This window comes from Pseudorca crassidens, chromosome 21 (genome assembly GCF_039906515.1).
Source record: "Pseudorca crassidens isolate mPseCra1 chromosome 21, mPseCra1.hap1, whole genome shotgun sequence".
In the NCBI taxonomy this organism is placed as follows: Eukaryota; Metazoa; Chordata; class Mammalia; order Artiodactyla; family Delphinidae; genus Pseudorca; species Pseudorca crassidens.
Window position 1 is genome coordinate 32,050,845 of NC_090316.1, and position 15,234 is coordinate 32,066,078.

The 15,234-nt window shown below is 39.4% G+C and overlaps 1 protein-coding gene across 2 annotated transcripts in view; it reads right to left on the reverse strand.

The window, feature by feature from the left end:
* GPM6A (glycoprotein M6A) overlaps positions 1–15,234 on the reverse strand; it is a 245,951-nt gene that overhangs the window by 27,651 nt on the left and 203,066 nt on the right. For both annotated transcript variants that reach the window (XM_067721920.1, XM_067721919.1), the window contains exon 2: positions 8,181–8,373. In XM_067721920.1, coding sequence (XP_067578021.1) covers positions 8,181–8,373 — 193 coding nt within the window. The remainder of the gene's footprint in view (positions 1–8,180; positions 8,374–15,234) is intronic.

Consider the following 15,234-nt stretch of genomic DNA (forward strand, 5'->3'; position numbering starts at 1 on the left):
TATACATTGGTCCACCTGACGGTGTCCCAAAGTCCGTTTGGCTTGCTTCACTCGTTTCCATTCTTTTTTCGTGTGGTTCCTCTGAATGGGTAATTTCAAATGACCTGGCTTTGAACTTGCTGATTTTTTCTTCTGCTTTATCAACGTGATTTTGAACCCCTTTAGTGAATTTTTCAGTTCATTTATTCAATCTCCCAATTTTTAAAAATATTTTCTATCTTTCTGTTGATATTCTCATTTTGTTCATGCATTGTTTTCTTGAGCTCATAGAGCATCGTTATGACAATTTTTAAAATTCTCTGTCGGGTAATTCATACAGCTCTATTTCCTTACAACTGGGTTCTGGAGATTAATTTTGTTCCTTTGTTCTGGTCGTGTTTCCCTGTTTCTTCATGTGTCTTATAACTTAGTGTCGGGGTCCATGCATTTGAAAAAGCAGCTACCTCCGCCAGTCTTTAAGGAACTGGCTTTGTACAGAAGAAGACCCTCCCTAATCAACCTGCCTAGACATCATGCGGGCCTCTAAAAACTTTTGGAGGGAATGTGACTTCTGAAGGCCTTTGAGTGCAATTTTCTCAACTAGAGAGGCTCACTGGTATCTTTTTCAGGATCTCATAATCTTGCTTCTTTTGTGCCTGCGACACTACAAGTTCTGGTTCTACAGTAGCAAGCTTCCCTGATCTCTCTTGTTCTCAGTGGCCAACCAGCATGCAAAGTACGCCAGGCCCCCATCAGTGCCCTGAGTTAGACACCTGCTCTGTCAGCGCTCTGAGTGAGGCCAAACAGAAACCAGTTCCTTGGGCAGCCCTCAGGAAAGCCAGAACGTTGGATGAAAGCTCCAATCTTCTCTTTCCCCACAAAGGAGAAGTCACGATCCAGGGCATTCTCACCTGGCCCTGGTTTGGGGTTAGGGACTGATGCAGGTAAAGTGAAATTGGCCATCTTACCCAATTCAACATGACTGTTCTCGCTTTGTGTTTGTCTGGGGGTACTGCAACTTCTTAATAAAGGAATGAAAGTATTTCGGTCTGTATATCACTGATAAGTCGGTGTTTCTCTGTGGGAACATGCATTGGGACTTCCTATCACCACCTTGATGACATTACTCCTTCCAAATTCATGTTTAATTCAATTAAAGTTCATGTGTACATCATCCGGTTATTTACACTAAAGTATAACTGCAAATTATTGATGGCAATTACATAGCAATCACAAACCCTTTGCTTTTATCTTTCTGAAATTGAGCTCAAACACCGTGTAAGAATACCTGCTAGTAAGTACTGGCGTAAAGCGGTGTAGCTGTTGATTCATTTCCTATGGTCTCTCTAAGAGATTACCACAAACTTGGTGGCTTGACACACGTTTCTTTCCTTACAGTTCTGGAGGTCAGAAGTCTGAGATCACTGTCACTGGGCTGAAATCGAGGGACTGGCAGAGCCTCACTTCTTCCAGAGACTCTAGGGCACAGCGTCCTTATACTTTGCAGCTTCTAGAGCTGCAGCTGCATCCTTTGCCTAGTGAAGCCAGTAAATAGCGCCTTGTTTCTGCAGTTACAATGCCTTCTTCTCTGGACAAATATTTCTCTACTGCCTTCTTATGAGGATTACTTGTGCTTAGATTTCGGGCTCAGCTGGATAATCCAGGAGGATCACCGTACTTCAAGATCCTTAATCACAACTTCAAAATCTCTTGCATATAAAGTAAATCTCAGATTCCAGGGACTAGGTTCTGGATATCTTTGGGGGTCATTATTTCAGCCTGCCACAAGCTATACTTTCTTGAAGCTGAATGTTAATTTCTTGACATTCAAAAACTCTTACATAAAGTTTTTCTTCCAACAATCTGAGGATGGACATTTTCTAATGTTACATTCCAAAATGGATTTCAAAATTAAATCATCAAAATATTTAAATTATAATATAATTTAAATTGTCATGATCTTATTGGCTTGAATCCCTCTGTTTTATCACAAAAAGTACTCTTTCTTGTAAACATGCCATATATGAATTTAACAAAGAATTTCAAATATGATATTGGGAAAATTAAACTCTTATTCTCTGTAAAGATGAGTTTCCTGTCAATGATACGTCAACAGAATGCAGTAATAAAAACCCTCTGGTAATGAAGTCACTGATTATGTGTCCACTGTAGGATCAAACAGCAGAGAATCAGAAGAAGCCTTACCTTCACTGTACTACTTTTGCTTTGCAAAGTAAGAATCCATATTACCTTACTTCTAAAGGAAAAAATGAAAGCACTTAACCTCCTTTCTAAATGCAAACTTTCAAATTTGACAATGTTTCTGTAAACCACTGTTTTACTGATTTTAAAAGCAATCTATATTCATTGCAGAGAAAAATGAAAATAAAACCGGAAAAACAGACTCTTCACTGTTTCTTCTCCCAATTTTTTTATATGAATTACAATTAACTACATGATACTATTACACAGTTGTATCAGGATATTTTTTTGGTACAGTCTATTATTTGAAGGTTTGACATGTTTTACGACTCCTCTACTTTTGCTCAGTGGTAGGAACAATAACGCCGCTCCCAAAGATGTCTGCCTGTAACCTCCGGAACCTATGAATATGCTATCTTGTTGAATGGGACTTGGCAAATGTGATTGAATTAATGATTTTGATATTCAGAGATTATCCTGTGTTATATAATCACAGGGTCCTAATAATTCGTGAAAGAGAGGTGTAGGAAAGTCAGGGTCAGATTCAGAGAGAAGTCTGAAGATGCTCCACTGCTGGTTTTGAAGAAGAAAGGGGCCCACGAGCCAAGGAGTGCAGGTGGCTCCTGGAAGCTGCAACAAGTAAAACTACGGATTCTCCCCTAGAGCCTCCAGATGGAGTGCAGTCCTGCCAACACCTTGATCTGACCCCATTTCAATAAGCCCAGTAAGACCCATTTCAGACCTCTGACCTCCAGAACTGTAAAAACTTAATAAATGTGTTTTTCTCATGCACTAAGTCTGTTGTAATTTGTTACAGCAGTAACAGGAAGCTACGCATCATTATTACAAACATCACTTAGGATAAATCTTTGGGCGGTGTAGGTTGTTTCCCTGGCATAAATTCCTAGAAATTTTTAAGGCATGTATTGTGAAAATGGTGTCCAGAAAGTTTGTGCCAAAACAAAGATGCACTGATAATGAGGAAGAGGGCTTATCGTCTGTTTCCCAATACTGAGTGTTACCATTCAATTCTTCTAATAAATAGTTAAAAAGCAATGGTATTATCATTTTAATTAATTTTCTTGGTTTAGCAGTGTGGATGAACATATGTTTACAAGCTATTAATCATCTGTATTCTCTAAGAAATATGTCTTTATATTTTGCCAATTTTTTTACTAGAATATGTATCTTTTTGTTGAATTTATTGTTTATTACAATTAGGAAATCTTGTTATATAAGTGGTAAATATATTGCTCAGTTTTTGCACACCTTTTAATTTTTTATAATACTTTAATGAGTAAAATTTAATTTACATTATGTCAAATCTATATATTTTTTCCCTTGTGATTTCTTATATTGCTTATATACTTCTTGCCCCATAATAAGTAAAATCTTAAATCTGTATTTTCTTCTAGCTTTCACAAATTAGTTTACTCTTAAATTTTAACTTTAAATCCACCTGAAAACATTTTGGTAAAAACTGGAGTAGGAACATACTTTTATATGTACTTATAAGTACATATAAGTACTTTACAAGTACTTATATGTATGTCTGTGCCAATGCCATGTAGTATTAATTACTGTAGCTCCTCAACTGTCTCTACTTCATTAACCTGATGCATCCTAGAAATCAGCTCAAGTACTAACTACCACTACCTGATTCATATCTGCTGAGTCTAACGTGGATGGTACTTTGCTGACATTATCTTTCCTATGTCAGTACGAGAGGAAAAATAATTTGTCTTGTTTTACTTTTTATCCCTAAAGATTAGCACAGTGATTGGCACATAGTATAACCCTGTATTTTTTGCTGAGTAAATGAATTCATTAAAAAACAAACCAGACAAAAGATTGACCTGAAAAAAATCTGAATATTTGAAAACAAGAACACTGTAGAAATGTTCTGTATTCTGAGACAAAAACTCTTTCCCTACAAATTGAAATCCCTTCACCCAAATCTCTCTCTTTGAACCACAAAGAACAAAGCAAATTTCCTTTTCCTTGATAGCCCTTCTAATATTCATAGAATGAAATCATCATGTTCTTATTTGTAAATATTTTTTCTAGAGTTGCCGTATTCCTAGGTTTTAGAAAAGAGAACAGAAATTAGGTCTTTGAATTCTAATCCAGTCTGACACTACAGGAGCTCACCTACTCTAGTCAAAGAGTAAGTCAGTAAGAGTGTTATGGTAAGTAGGGTGTGTCCAGGGACAAACAGACTTTAGGAAGCATGACACTGGGCATTAAAATTGTGATACAGGGCTTCCCTGGTGGCGCAGTGGTTGAGAGTCCGCCTGCCGATGCAGGGGACATGGCTTCGTGCCCCGGTCCGGGAAGATCCCACATGCCGCGGAGCGGCTGGGCCCGTGAGCCATGGCCGCTGAGGCTGCGCGTCCGGAGCCTGTGCTCCGCAACGGGAGAGGCCACAACAGAGAGAGGCCTGCGTACCGAAAAAAAAAAATAATAATAAAATAAAATATAGATCACATGAGAAGAGAGATTATTTGCAAACTTATTTATGAGAAGTAAGTTTTACATGCTGGAAAGATGATTAATGAAATGGAGTAGGCATATTCCAGTGTGTTTGCCCTTCCTATGTCCCCCTGTAGACTTGCATATTGACCACGTGGAGACAGGTGTGTGTATATATTTACGAGGAGAGATGCGGTGGAGAGACAGAGAGAGAAGCTGAGACAAAGAAGGGAGTTCTGAGGACCTTGGGTGGAAGACGGGGGCTTAGGCACTTCGTTTTATCTCTTCGTTCACACACCCAGAGAACAGGTTTCTTTTCCTTTATAAGTATATGAGGTAGGAGCGCTTAATTTGGTTGAATCAAGCCTGAGAACTATGGAGACAAGACATAGACCCTGTAAATTACTAAAGTTGGCCAACAAGTCCTTTCTTCAGAATCATTCTCTTACACATTCTTCTCCAAACTTACCTTAGCTTATTTTCAAGGAAGCTGTATTGCCTGCAATCGCGTCTCTCACTCACTTCTGCATCCCAAGTCCTGATTTTACTTCCCCTTTGCCCCTCACCGTATGGAGTCCGCTAACAGCCCTGTAAGGCAGCACCCATAGAGTAAACGCTACCTTCCTCTCAACTGCTACGTGACTGGAAGGTACCGCTTGGTACTAATCAGACCCGGTAGTTATCTGTACACACCTTCCCTCTGTGTTTTCACGAACCGTTTGCCGACAGGGAGTCTTAATTCATTTGGTAGCTCCACGGGGTCTAGGATAAGGAATTTTAGTTATTTGAAATACGAAAAGAGAGATAATTTGAGCACTTGCTTTCATTCCAATGAAAATGGTATGCTTCCCACGCCAAAGATGCATTACTGATTTCACATTTAACTCCCAATATAAGAGACCAAAAGTTCCAAATTAAGTATATGATCTCTGATTTCTCTGCTGAACTCCCACATTCACTACCCTTCAGAGCTGTAGTCGAGGTCTGTGATCTATTAAGGCTGGTTGTCTAACTGTTAAATAAACATCCTGACAATTGGTTTCTGATCGATTTATACAATCACCCCATGCCAGTTACTAGGATTATGATTTCTTATAAACTTCTATAACTAAAGGTAGCAATTTGGATGTAGCCTAAATATAGAGAATCTGTAGATTTTAAGGACATCTGTGGTAGCTTAAAATAATGCACAGTGAAAACGTATTTTGTCCAGTGTAGGCTGAGATAAAACTGAAAAGAAAATGTCAGTATTAGCACATTAAAGTATATTCATGCAGTCAGTGTCTACAGGCTCTCTGCAAACTAACCTGCAATAATCCAAAGCATTTTCAGATAGTTTAATTATATTCCAAATGATGACTATCACTCATAAACTCTCAAGGATCAATTCATGCTAGAAACTGATTCAATGGAAACTGGTGAACTGTCTACTATGGGTTTAAAAAAATTTCATTTAATGAATAACGCTAAATTTTTGGAACTAATTTGTAAAATAAAGTTACATTGGGAATTATAAGTGATATCATTCCCTCATCTCTTTTTTTCCCCATGATTTTTCAAATTTGCTATTAATTCTTCATTTCCATTTATCAGTGACATTGATGAAATAAACTGATGCTTCCAAGTTAGGGACTATGTTTAAATAATTTAACTTCTTATCTGAGTGGCTAACCAACGTCCACCTCCTCTTAATCACTGTGTGTGTGTGTGATACACTTGGTTTGTTATATTTCTTTGTTTGTTTGTTTTTTGCGGTACGCGGGCCTCTCACTGTTGTGGCCTCTCCCGTTGCGGAGCACAGGCTCCGGACCCGCAGACTCAGCGGCCATGGCTCACGGGCCCAGCCGCTCCGCGGCATGTGGGATCTTCCCGGACCGGGGCACGAACCCGTGCCCCCTGCATCGGCAGGCGGACTCTCAACCACTGCGCCACCAGGGAAGCCCTATATTTCTTATTTTACAACCAATATCGCTCAAATTTTAAGTGCCAACATATTTTAGATAAACATAAAATTTTTCAACTCTCTTTTTCCTAAAAATCTTGCTATCTCTATGTCCCTGGGAACGTGCCCTCCAGCCCCCAAGGAGGGAATTCTTGCTCTATTTCTTGATAGAAACGTGCATCTCTTTTCACTTCTCATTTTCATGGAACTCAGCAACATTAATGAATAAAATAACAAACACAGTTTATGAGCAATACTGTGTTCAAGACGATCTGACTGCAGTTGATGGATTATTTAAAAAATTTAGAAATATGATGTATCTTCTGATACTGGAGTTGGAGAAAAGCTATCTTCCATCTAGAATGGTGTCCAGGGTGACCAAGGGTTGTCTTAGATTAGGGTCTTAGCTTATAGTTTACCCTGTCAGAAGGAATTGCCCCGGGTGAATAAGAAGTGTGATTAACCTCTTTTCGTGGAAGTGGTAAGAGCAAAAAAGCACCGCCATCCTAACCAGCCATACGACCGTTCCGGTTTGTAACTCTAGAAGCATCTTATGCCAGAAAGAAGTACATATAAATTAAGAAGTGTTGAATTTATTGAGAATAACAAAATAAAGCAACGTGAAAAACATTATAATCACATAGTATCCAGAAGCATGAAATAGATTTAAGAAGTTGTACGGGCAACACACAATACAATAGAAAGTTTACTATCAGCTGAGATTATAAAATAAAGTGAGTAAATAATTTATTTTCTTTTTGTGGGCAAGAAATCACTGAATAAATGACTTGAATTCGGAATTTATTTGGAAAAAAAATTCCTCTGTAATTCAATCTTAAAATTTTGCTCTCTGGAAACTTAGGCAATATGGGACTGAAACTTGAAGACTAAACTCTTTTCTACTTCCAGACTATGTTTGAATTATGTTTTTTTAAAAAAATATTAACATCACCATAGTTTAGTGATCCCAGGAGTTTACATTTATGGGTAAAATGTATATTTTAAGCATAATTGGTGCTTGTAAAAAGGTGCTCAATATTTCTTATGTTTATCATTTTACAGAAGTCGATAAGACCCTTTCAAAATGTTCACTTAGGTAGTCACATCATTTCTAGGAGGCAGGAAATAATGATGATATCACACCCATGGTTGAGTTAAAATTTTTTAAAAGTTGGGAGTAGCCACAGAGTTTGGGTGATTTTCCTAGAATAAGCAGCAGAGTACACACTTTATACCTGGCTCTGATTCTATATTCTGTTCTATTCTGCTAAAACAGCCTCTGCTCAAATTAGAAGAGCGAGAGAAATGCAAGTATTCCACTTAATGGTAACTGAATGTTGGATAAAACTTTACAGGCAAATTAAAACACAAATTAAGTCCAGATTAAGTTGGCCTCTGATCTTCTGCTGTGTACCTTCCTGTTTTCATGGTAAGGGTCAGTGTCCTTTTGACTCACGTATATACCCTAAGAGTACTTTTTCTTCTATATAACACTGCCTCGCTTAACTCTAGATCCCTATTTATTCAACACACAGCAATGTGCACATACATTCTCAAAATAACAAGCGATACCAGAATGACCTACATGGTAAAGACGTCCAGCGTATCTCCCGCAGTTCTGGCCATCTCAAAGTAGGTTTGCAGGATGTTAACAGTTCCAGAAAGAGCTTCATGACCACAGCCGCAGAATAGGGCAACTCCAGCGTAGAGCAGGATGGTGGCAATCAGAGAGGCATAAGGAATGCCTCCCAGGCATTTAATACAGCACTCAAAACACCCTGCAAAAGTCCAACAGGAAGAAAGTTAGAAATTCATATTTTTATTAATCTTATTGAACTTTTTTCCAAACTTAAGCATTATGGAAAATATATTTGCATTTATAGATGACATCAGGTCAACCATGTAAATCAAGTCCTAGAGTGTCCTGGAAGGTATAAAAATCAAGTTTCTTAATGATAATCCCATGCTCCACAGACAGGAGAATGATTACTTCTTTTTTTTTTTTTTTTTTTTTTTCTTTAGCGGTACGCAGGCCTCTCACTGTTGTGGCCTCACCCGTTGCGGAGCACAGGCCCGGACGCGCAGGCTCAGCGGCCATGGCTCAGGGGCCCAGCCGCTCCGCGGCATGTGGGATCTTCCCAGACCGGGGCACGAACCCGTGTCCTCTGCATCGGCAGGCAGACTCTCAACCACTGCGCCACCAGGGAAGCCCCGAGAATGATTACTTCTGCTGAGGGCTTCCTCTTCTACCCCAAACCAGAGAAGTCCTTCCTTCCCAACTCAGTAAGATACTGTCAGAGTAGAAAAGAGAGACCTGGAAAGGGTTAGAATCCTGACTCCACCACTGTGTGTTTTGGGGCAAGTTTATTCTTTTGAATTCATCATTTGAAGGTGACAGTAAAGAAGGTTACAGTAAAGCTTTCCCTCAAATGTTCTTGTGAGCATTAAATGAGTTAATACAGAAAACAGTGCATGACTGGATAAAGAAGATGTGGTACATATATGCAATGGAATATTACTCAGCCATAAAAAATAATGTCATTTGCAGTGACATGGATGGACCTAGACATCGTCATACTGAGCGAAGGAAGTCAGACAGAGAAAGACAAATATCATATGATATTGCTTATTTGTGGAATCTTAAAAAATGGTAAAAATAAACCTATTTACAAAGAAATAGAGTCACAGATGTGGAAAACAAACTTATGGTTACCAAGGGGGAAAGGGTGGTGAAAGGGATAAATTGGGAGATTGGGATTGACATATACACTTTACTATATATAAAATAGATAACTAATAAGAACCTGCTGTATAGCACAGGGAACTCTATTCAATGCTCTGTGGTGACCTATATGGGAATAGAATCTAAAAAAGACTGGATATATGTATATGTATAACCGACTCACTTTGCTGTACACCCAAAACTAACACAACATTGTAAATCAACTATACTCCAATAAAAATTAATAAAAAAAATAAAATAGTGCATGACACAGAGTCACTACTCAGTAAATGTTACGTCTACCATCATTGGATGTAATTTTAACTATTATTAATGTTAAGTATTACTGTGTTGTAATATGGTTTCCAAAAATTGGCCACAGTAATTACTTTTGCTTTTTGAAGTTTCATCATTTTAGTCCTTCATTTTCAAAAGATGGCTTTAAACTAGTCTGAAACATCAGATAACCTTGGTTGTTAATATTCAAAATAAGGATCCGAATTTTCTAGTCAGTCAGCTGTTAGGTATCTTCTTCTAAGGGATTAACTAGAAATGTTTGAGTATATATGTTTTGCAATAAGAAATACGAGATACTATTTGCCAGACACTGGTGAGAAAGGAACGTTTAGATTAGAGGCTGACAACTAAGAGGAACGCCTATGTGGTCTGTTTTACTTCTGTCCACCTCTGTCCTTCACTGCTTCCCCACACATATCCTATTCCAAAGATTTCCTCCTACTTCTCTCCTTTTGCAAATTTTTGATCAAACTTTCTTTTATAATGCTGAAACTTCTCAAGCTCTCTCCGTGTGATTGACTTTTTCTTTCTTCAGAAACAAATAATAAATGATATTGGAAAATGGATTGTTAGGTATTATACTTAATTAAGTCATGGAAAGATCTGTGTTTCCCTGAAAAAAATACGGCTATTGTTTATTTCTTTCGCAGCTTCTTATCAGTTATCTGTTTTATACATATTAGTGTCTACAGGTCAATCCCGATCTCCCAGTTCATCCCACCACCCCCACCCCCACCCCCGCCACATTCCCCCCTTGGTGTCCATACTTTTGTTCTCTACATCTATGCCTCTATTTCTGCCTTGCCAACCAGTTCGTCTGTACCATTTTTCTAGATTCCACATATAAGCATTAATATATGATATTTATTTTTCTCTTTCTGACTTACCTCACTCTGTATGACAGTCTCTAGTGTGTTTTATCAATAATGCATATATGTTTATAGCAATATCTGAAACATGCAGTGACTGCAAAGTTCCTGTGTGAAGTAACTTTACATTCGGAAGATGGGCTAGTCTGCTATTGTAATATTGATCATTTAACTAACTTTCTTAAAAGAATCATGGATCATCTCGTCTGTCCCAGGAGAGGTTAAAAAGAAGTCTGAACACCTCCCCACTTCCGTAGCTCTTGCTTGCATAGGAAGAATCATTTCCTGAACTCTCTGCCCCCGACACACATAACACACACACAATGTGGGGAAGTAGAAAAGGTTAGAACAGCTTGACACTTCACGTGATAGGAAGAAATCTCACTGGCAGATGGGTGAGACACTGTGTGTAGTATCTGAATGTCACTGAACACAGTTTCGAGTGGAGATTAACAGGGTAGCAGAAGAATCTTTGGACTAGTCTCTGTCTCACCATGCTGTAAACTTTTCATCTTACTGATCATTTAAAAATAAAGAGAAAAACTAAAATTGGTACCAACCCAAAGAAGAGTTACTCCTAACTTTGGCAAGTGCCCCAAACAGCCCCATGATCTCAAATCCCAGTCCTTTGTGATTTCCTCCCTATTTTTCAAGAATCTAAGAGTGAGGACTTTCTACTGCAGACACTGAGGTGTCAAAACCAGATGAAAGTATCCAACAAAACCCTTAAGAGTAGGAGTCAAATATACAGGGGAAGAGTCCAAACACCAAATTCGTAGATAGGAATTACCTTTGCTGATCCTACACTTAAAGCTTTTAACAGACTAAAGATAAAATCAGAACGAGAATGGCTCAGGAGCAAATGAAGTGGTAAGCCCACTGGTGGTCACCAAATTGCTATCAAGGATTTCTGACTAATTTTGTTACTAATTCAGAGTCACTTTCTGCTTATTCCACGTTTTCTCTACTGTGGTTTAGCTGGACCAATACTAGCCTCCATGCAAGCAAGCTTAGTTACTTAGACTATATATGTGCGGTGGGAGGGGACACTATATATTCGTGTTGTATTCTATAGCATTAAGTATAGCTTTAACTGAATACTGCTTTTTAAATTTAGAAAAACATGAGATAAATTTCAATACTGAGAAAACCCAAATTGACAAGCCTGAGTTAATAGGCATTTCTAAATGAGTTTAAGATCTCCAAATTATGATGACCTTTTTTTATATATAAATTTATTTATTTTATTTATTTTTGGCTGCGTTGGGTCTTCATTGCTGCACGTGCGCTTTCTCTAGTTGCGGCGAGCAGGGGCTGCTCTTTGTTGCAGTGCGTGGGCTTCTCATTGCCATGGCTTCTCTAGTTGCGGAGCACGGGCTCTAGGCGCGCGGGTTTCAGTAGTTGTGGCTCGAGGGCTCAGTAGTTGTGGCTTGCGGGCTCAGTAGTTGTGGCTCGCGGGCTCTAGAGCTCAGGCTCAGTAGTTGTGGCGCACGGGCTTAGTTGCTCCGCGGCATGTGGGAATCTTCCCGGACCAGGGCTCGAACCCGTGTCCCCTACATCGGCAGGCGGATTCTCAACCACCAAGCCACCAGGGAAGCCCCAAGATCTCCAAATTAAATAGAAATGTTTCTTTTACTTTCTATTTAAATGCTGTCCCTTAAATCCCTCAGGATTATATTACCCCTACGGAGAAGCACAAATTCCTCTAAGGCTCCATTACTGCCGGGTCAGGCTAGAATCTTTCCATTTCAGTCCTGATCCTCTGCAAAACTTTTACTCAAAGTAAGAAACGTCAAGCACCTCATCAGGCACATTTTGCACCAGAATGGGCTGGATCCTAACTGCCCTCACTGTTCCGCGGTCCCGAGTTGCTGTTGGATTTTAAAGAAGGCTCTCAGAACTCCCATCGGGGGAAGCAGCGCACCATTTCACAGTACTCCCTCCAGCTGCCAGAATCCCACGTAGCTGCTGGCAGGGGAGCTTCTTTCCGCCCACAGTGAGGACCAGCCTTGGCAGAGCTGCACAGTTACCATAGCAACCGAGCTCCGGGGTCCAGGATATGCTCTCAACAATAATCTTTTAAGGCTGAGGGCTCTGCTGCCACCCATCACCATGTTTTTTACTGCACCTCAAATGAGAAACCACTCCATTAAATGAATATCAGTTAAAGTATAATAAGTGGAATGCTGGCACTGGAGAAAATACCTTGCTTGAGAAAACTCTCTATTAAAAACAATACAATTACTTTGCACAGGAAACATTTTCAATATTAGATATGATGATTGATTCTCAAATAGAGCTGGTGGTTGAAATACTAAACCCAGAATTTACATGCCACAGACCTACCTGTATACACAAAGAAGCATTTCTCAAATCCAGTTCCTGTATTTTCTCACAGTGAATTAATACTATGCTTTTACTTTCACGTAAAAAAAAGAAATTACGAGACTTTCTTTTCAACACACTCTGCAACGTGTCTGAAAATTTCAAAGAAAATAAAAGCTCTTGAGATAGTCTACATTTTTTTAAAATGAGATATGTGCTTAATTTGCTTTCATTTAAACGTTGTGAAATAAACACAAGCCTTGTTCACGCCACAAAGTGCACCAAAATAAATAAAGGAAAAAGACCTTAAATAACAAGAAAGAGAGCCTGAGAGACAGAGAACTGAGAAGAGAGGCCAACACAATGGCAGATCCTGGAAGAGAGACTGACAAGAGACTGACAATGTATTCACTGATAAATTTTTCCCAACATCGTTTACCAATGAGTTGATTCTTTCTCTTCCAACCTACCCTATCACCTTTGTCATTATCAAGTATGCACAGAGGTCTGAGTCTGTTTGTGGGCTCTCTATTCTGTTCCATTGGTCTATTGTCTATTGGTCTATCCCCAGGCGTTGGAATCTGTCTTGGTTTGTGGTGGAGAAAATTCCCCGAACTTGGTCATCTTCTCATGTGTATCATGCTGTTCGTGGATGGCTCTATTGCATTAACATAGACATTTTAGAAACAGTTTGTCTGATTCCACAATTTATTGGGGTTCTGATTGTTTTTTTTTTTTTTTTTTTTTTGCGGTACGCGGGCCTCTCACTGTTGTAGCCTCTCCCGTTGCGGAGCACAGGCTCCGGACGCGCAGGCTCAGCGGCCATGGCTCACGGGCCCAGCCGCTCCACGCATGTGGGATCTTCCCGGACCGGGGCACAAACCCGCGTCCCCTGCATCGGCAGGCGGACTCTCAACCACTGCGCCACCAGGGAAGCCCCGATTGGTATTTTTATACTGATTTTGCATCTAGAAATTTTGCAAAATTCTTTTTTTGATCCTATGAATTATTTTGATTCTGGGAATTAGTTTAAGTTTGTGTTGATAATCATCCCATCTGTGAAAATTTTGAGCTTTGTCTCTTACTGTTCATTATTTATACGTTTTTACTGACCTTTCTCTTCACTTCACTCTGTTCCTTTGCCATTATGTGTGATGTTCGCTATTGGTTTCTTGGTTATAGAAGGTCTCTTCAATTTTGAATTCCATAACAGGCTTTTCCCCATCTGCTGAAATAATTTTATGTTTTTTCTTTTTACCTGCCATTTCAATGTTTTTTTCAATTTTCAACTAAATGTATTCCTGAGAAAATTCCAACTGAGTCATACTGTATTTTTTAATACATTGCTGAATTTGTCATGCTAACATTCTGCTCAATGCTTTTGTATGTATCGATTCATTCCACAAATAGTTATCAGGGCCTCACCAGGTGCCAGGAACTTCACTAATTGCTGGAACTGTGGAATTAATAAAAAAAAACTGCTGCTCTCGTTCTAGAGGTGGGAAACAGACAATAAACAAGATGCAGAAGTAATATATGTGAGAATGTGAAAAGTGCAAAGAAAAGTAAAACATGAAAGAGGGGTAAGGAATATCGGAATAATTCAGGGAAGGAATAACTGAGATGACTTTTTTTTTTTTTTTTTTTTTGCGGTACGGGGGCCTTTCACTGTTGTGGCCCCTCCCGTTGCGGAGCACAGGCTCCGGACGCGCAGGCTCAGCGGCCGTGGCTCACGGGCCCAGCTGCTCCGCGGCATGTGGGATCTTCCAAGACCGGGGCACGAACCCGTATCCCCTCCATCGGCAGGCGGACTCAACCACTGCGCCACCAGGGAAGCCCTGAGACGACGTTTTTTAAAAGGTGGGAAGGAGGTAAAGGAGGCAGGCAGGAGACTCTCTGGGAGCAGAGGGTTTCCAACAGAGGAAAAGTGCATGTGAATGTCCTGAAGCAGGTGTGTGTGTAGCTTATTTGAGGAAAATCTAAGAAGTCAGGGGCGGTACAATAGATTGAAGCTGAAACAAAAGAACATGAGATGAGATGATGAGATGAAAAATGCAGTGGGTTAGGACAGGGATGTTAATGAATGTGACTGGCATCTAATTTTTGCTTTCTTGCTTTGAAATCAAGTTTATACTAAGCCTGGTAAGGTGAGCTCCTTTTTCTACACCCTGGAGTTGTTTCCATCAGGTTTAGCTGCATAAGAAATATTTGCTAGAACCAGCCGGTAAAACCATCCAGGCCACTTGTGTACTTTACGGGAAGAAGTTCACTGATCTAATTAGTTACAGAACTAATCAAATTTTCTATTTCTTCTTAAGTCTGTTGTTTGCTAGTAAGTTCAGTGTTGTAGGCATTTGTAAACTTATTATAAGATTTAAAATTTATGATGAAGTTTTAGGTAACTTTTATAGTATTTTTAACTTATT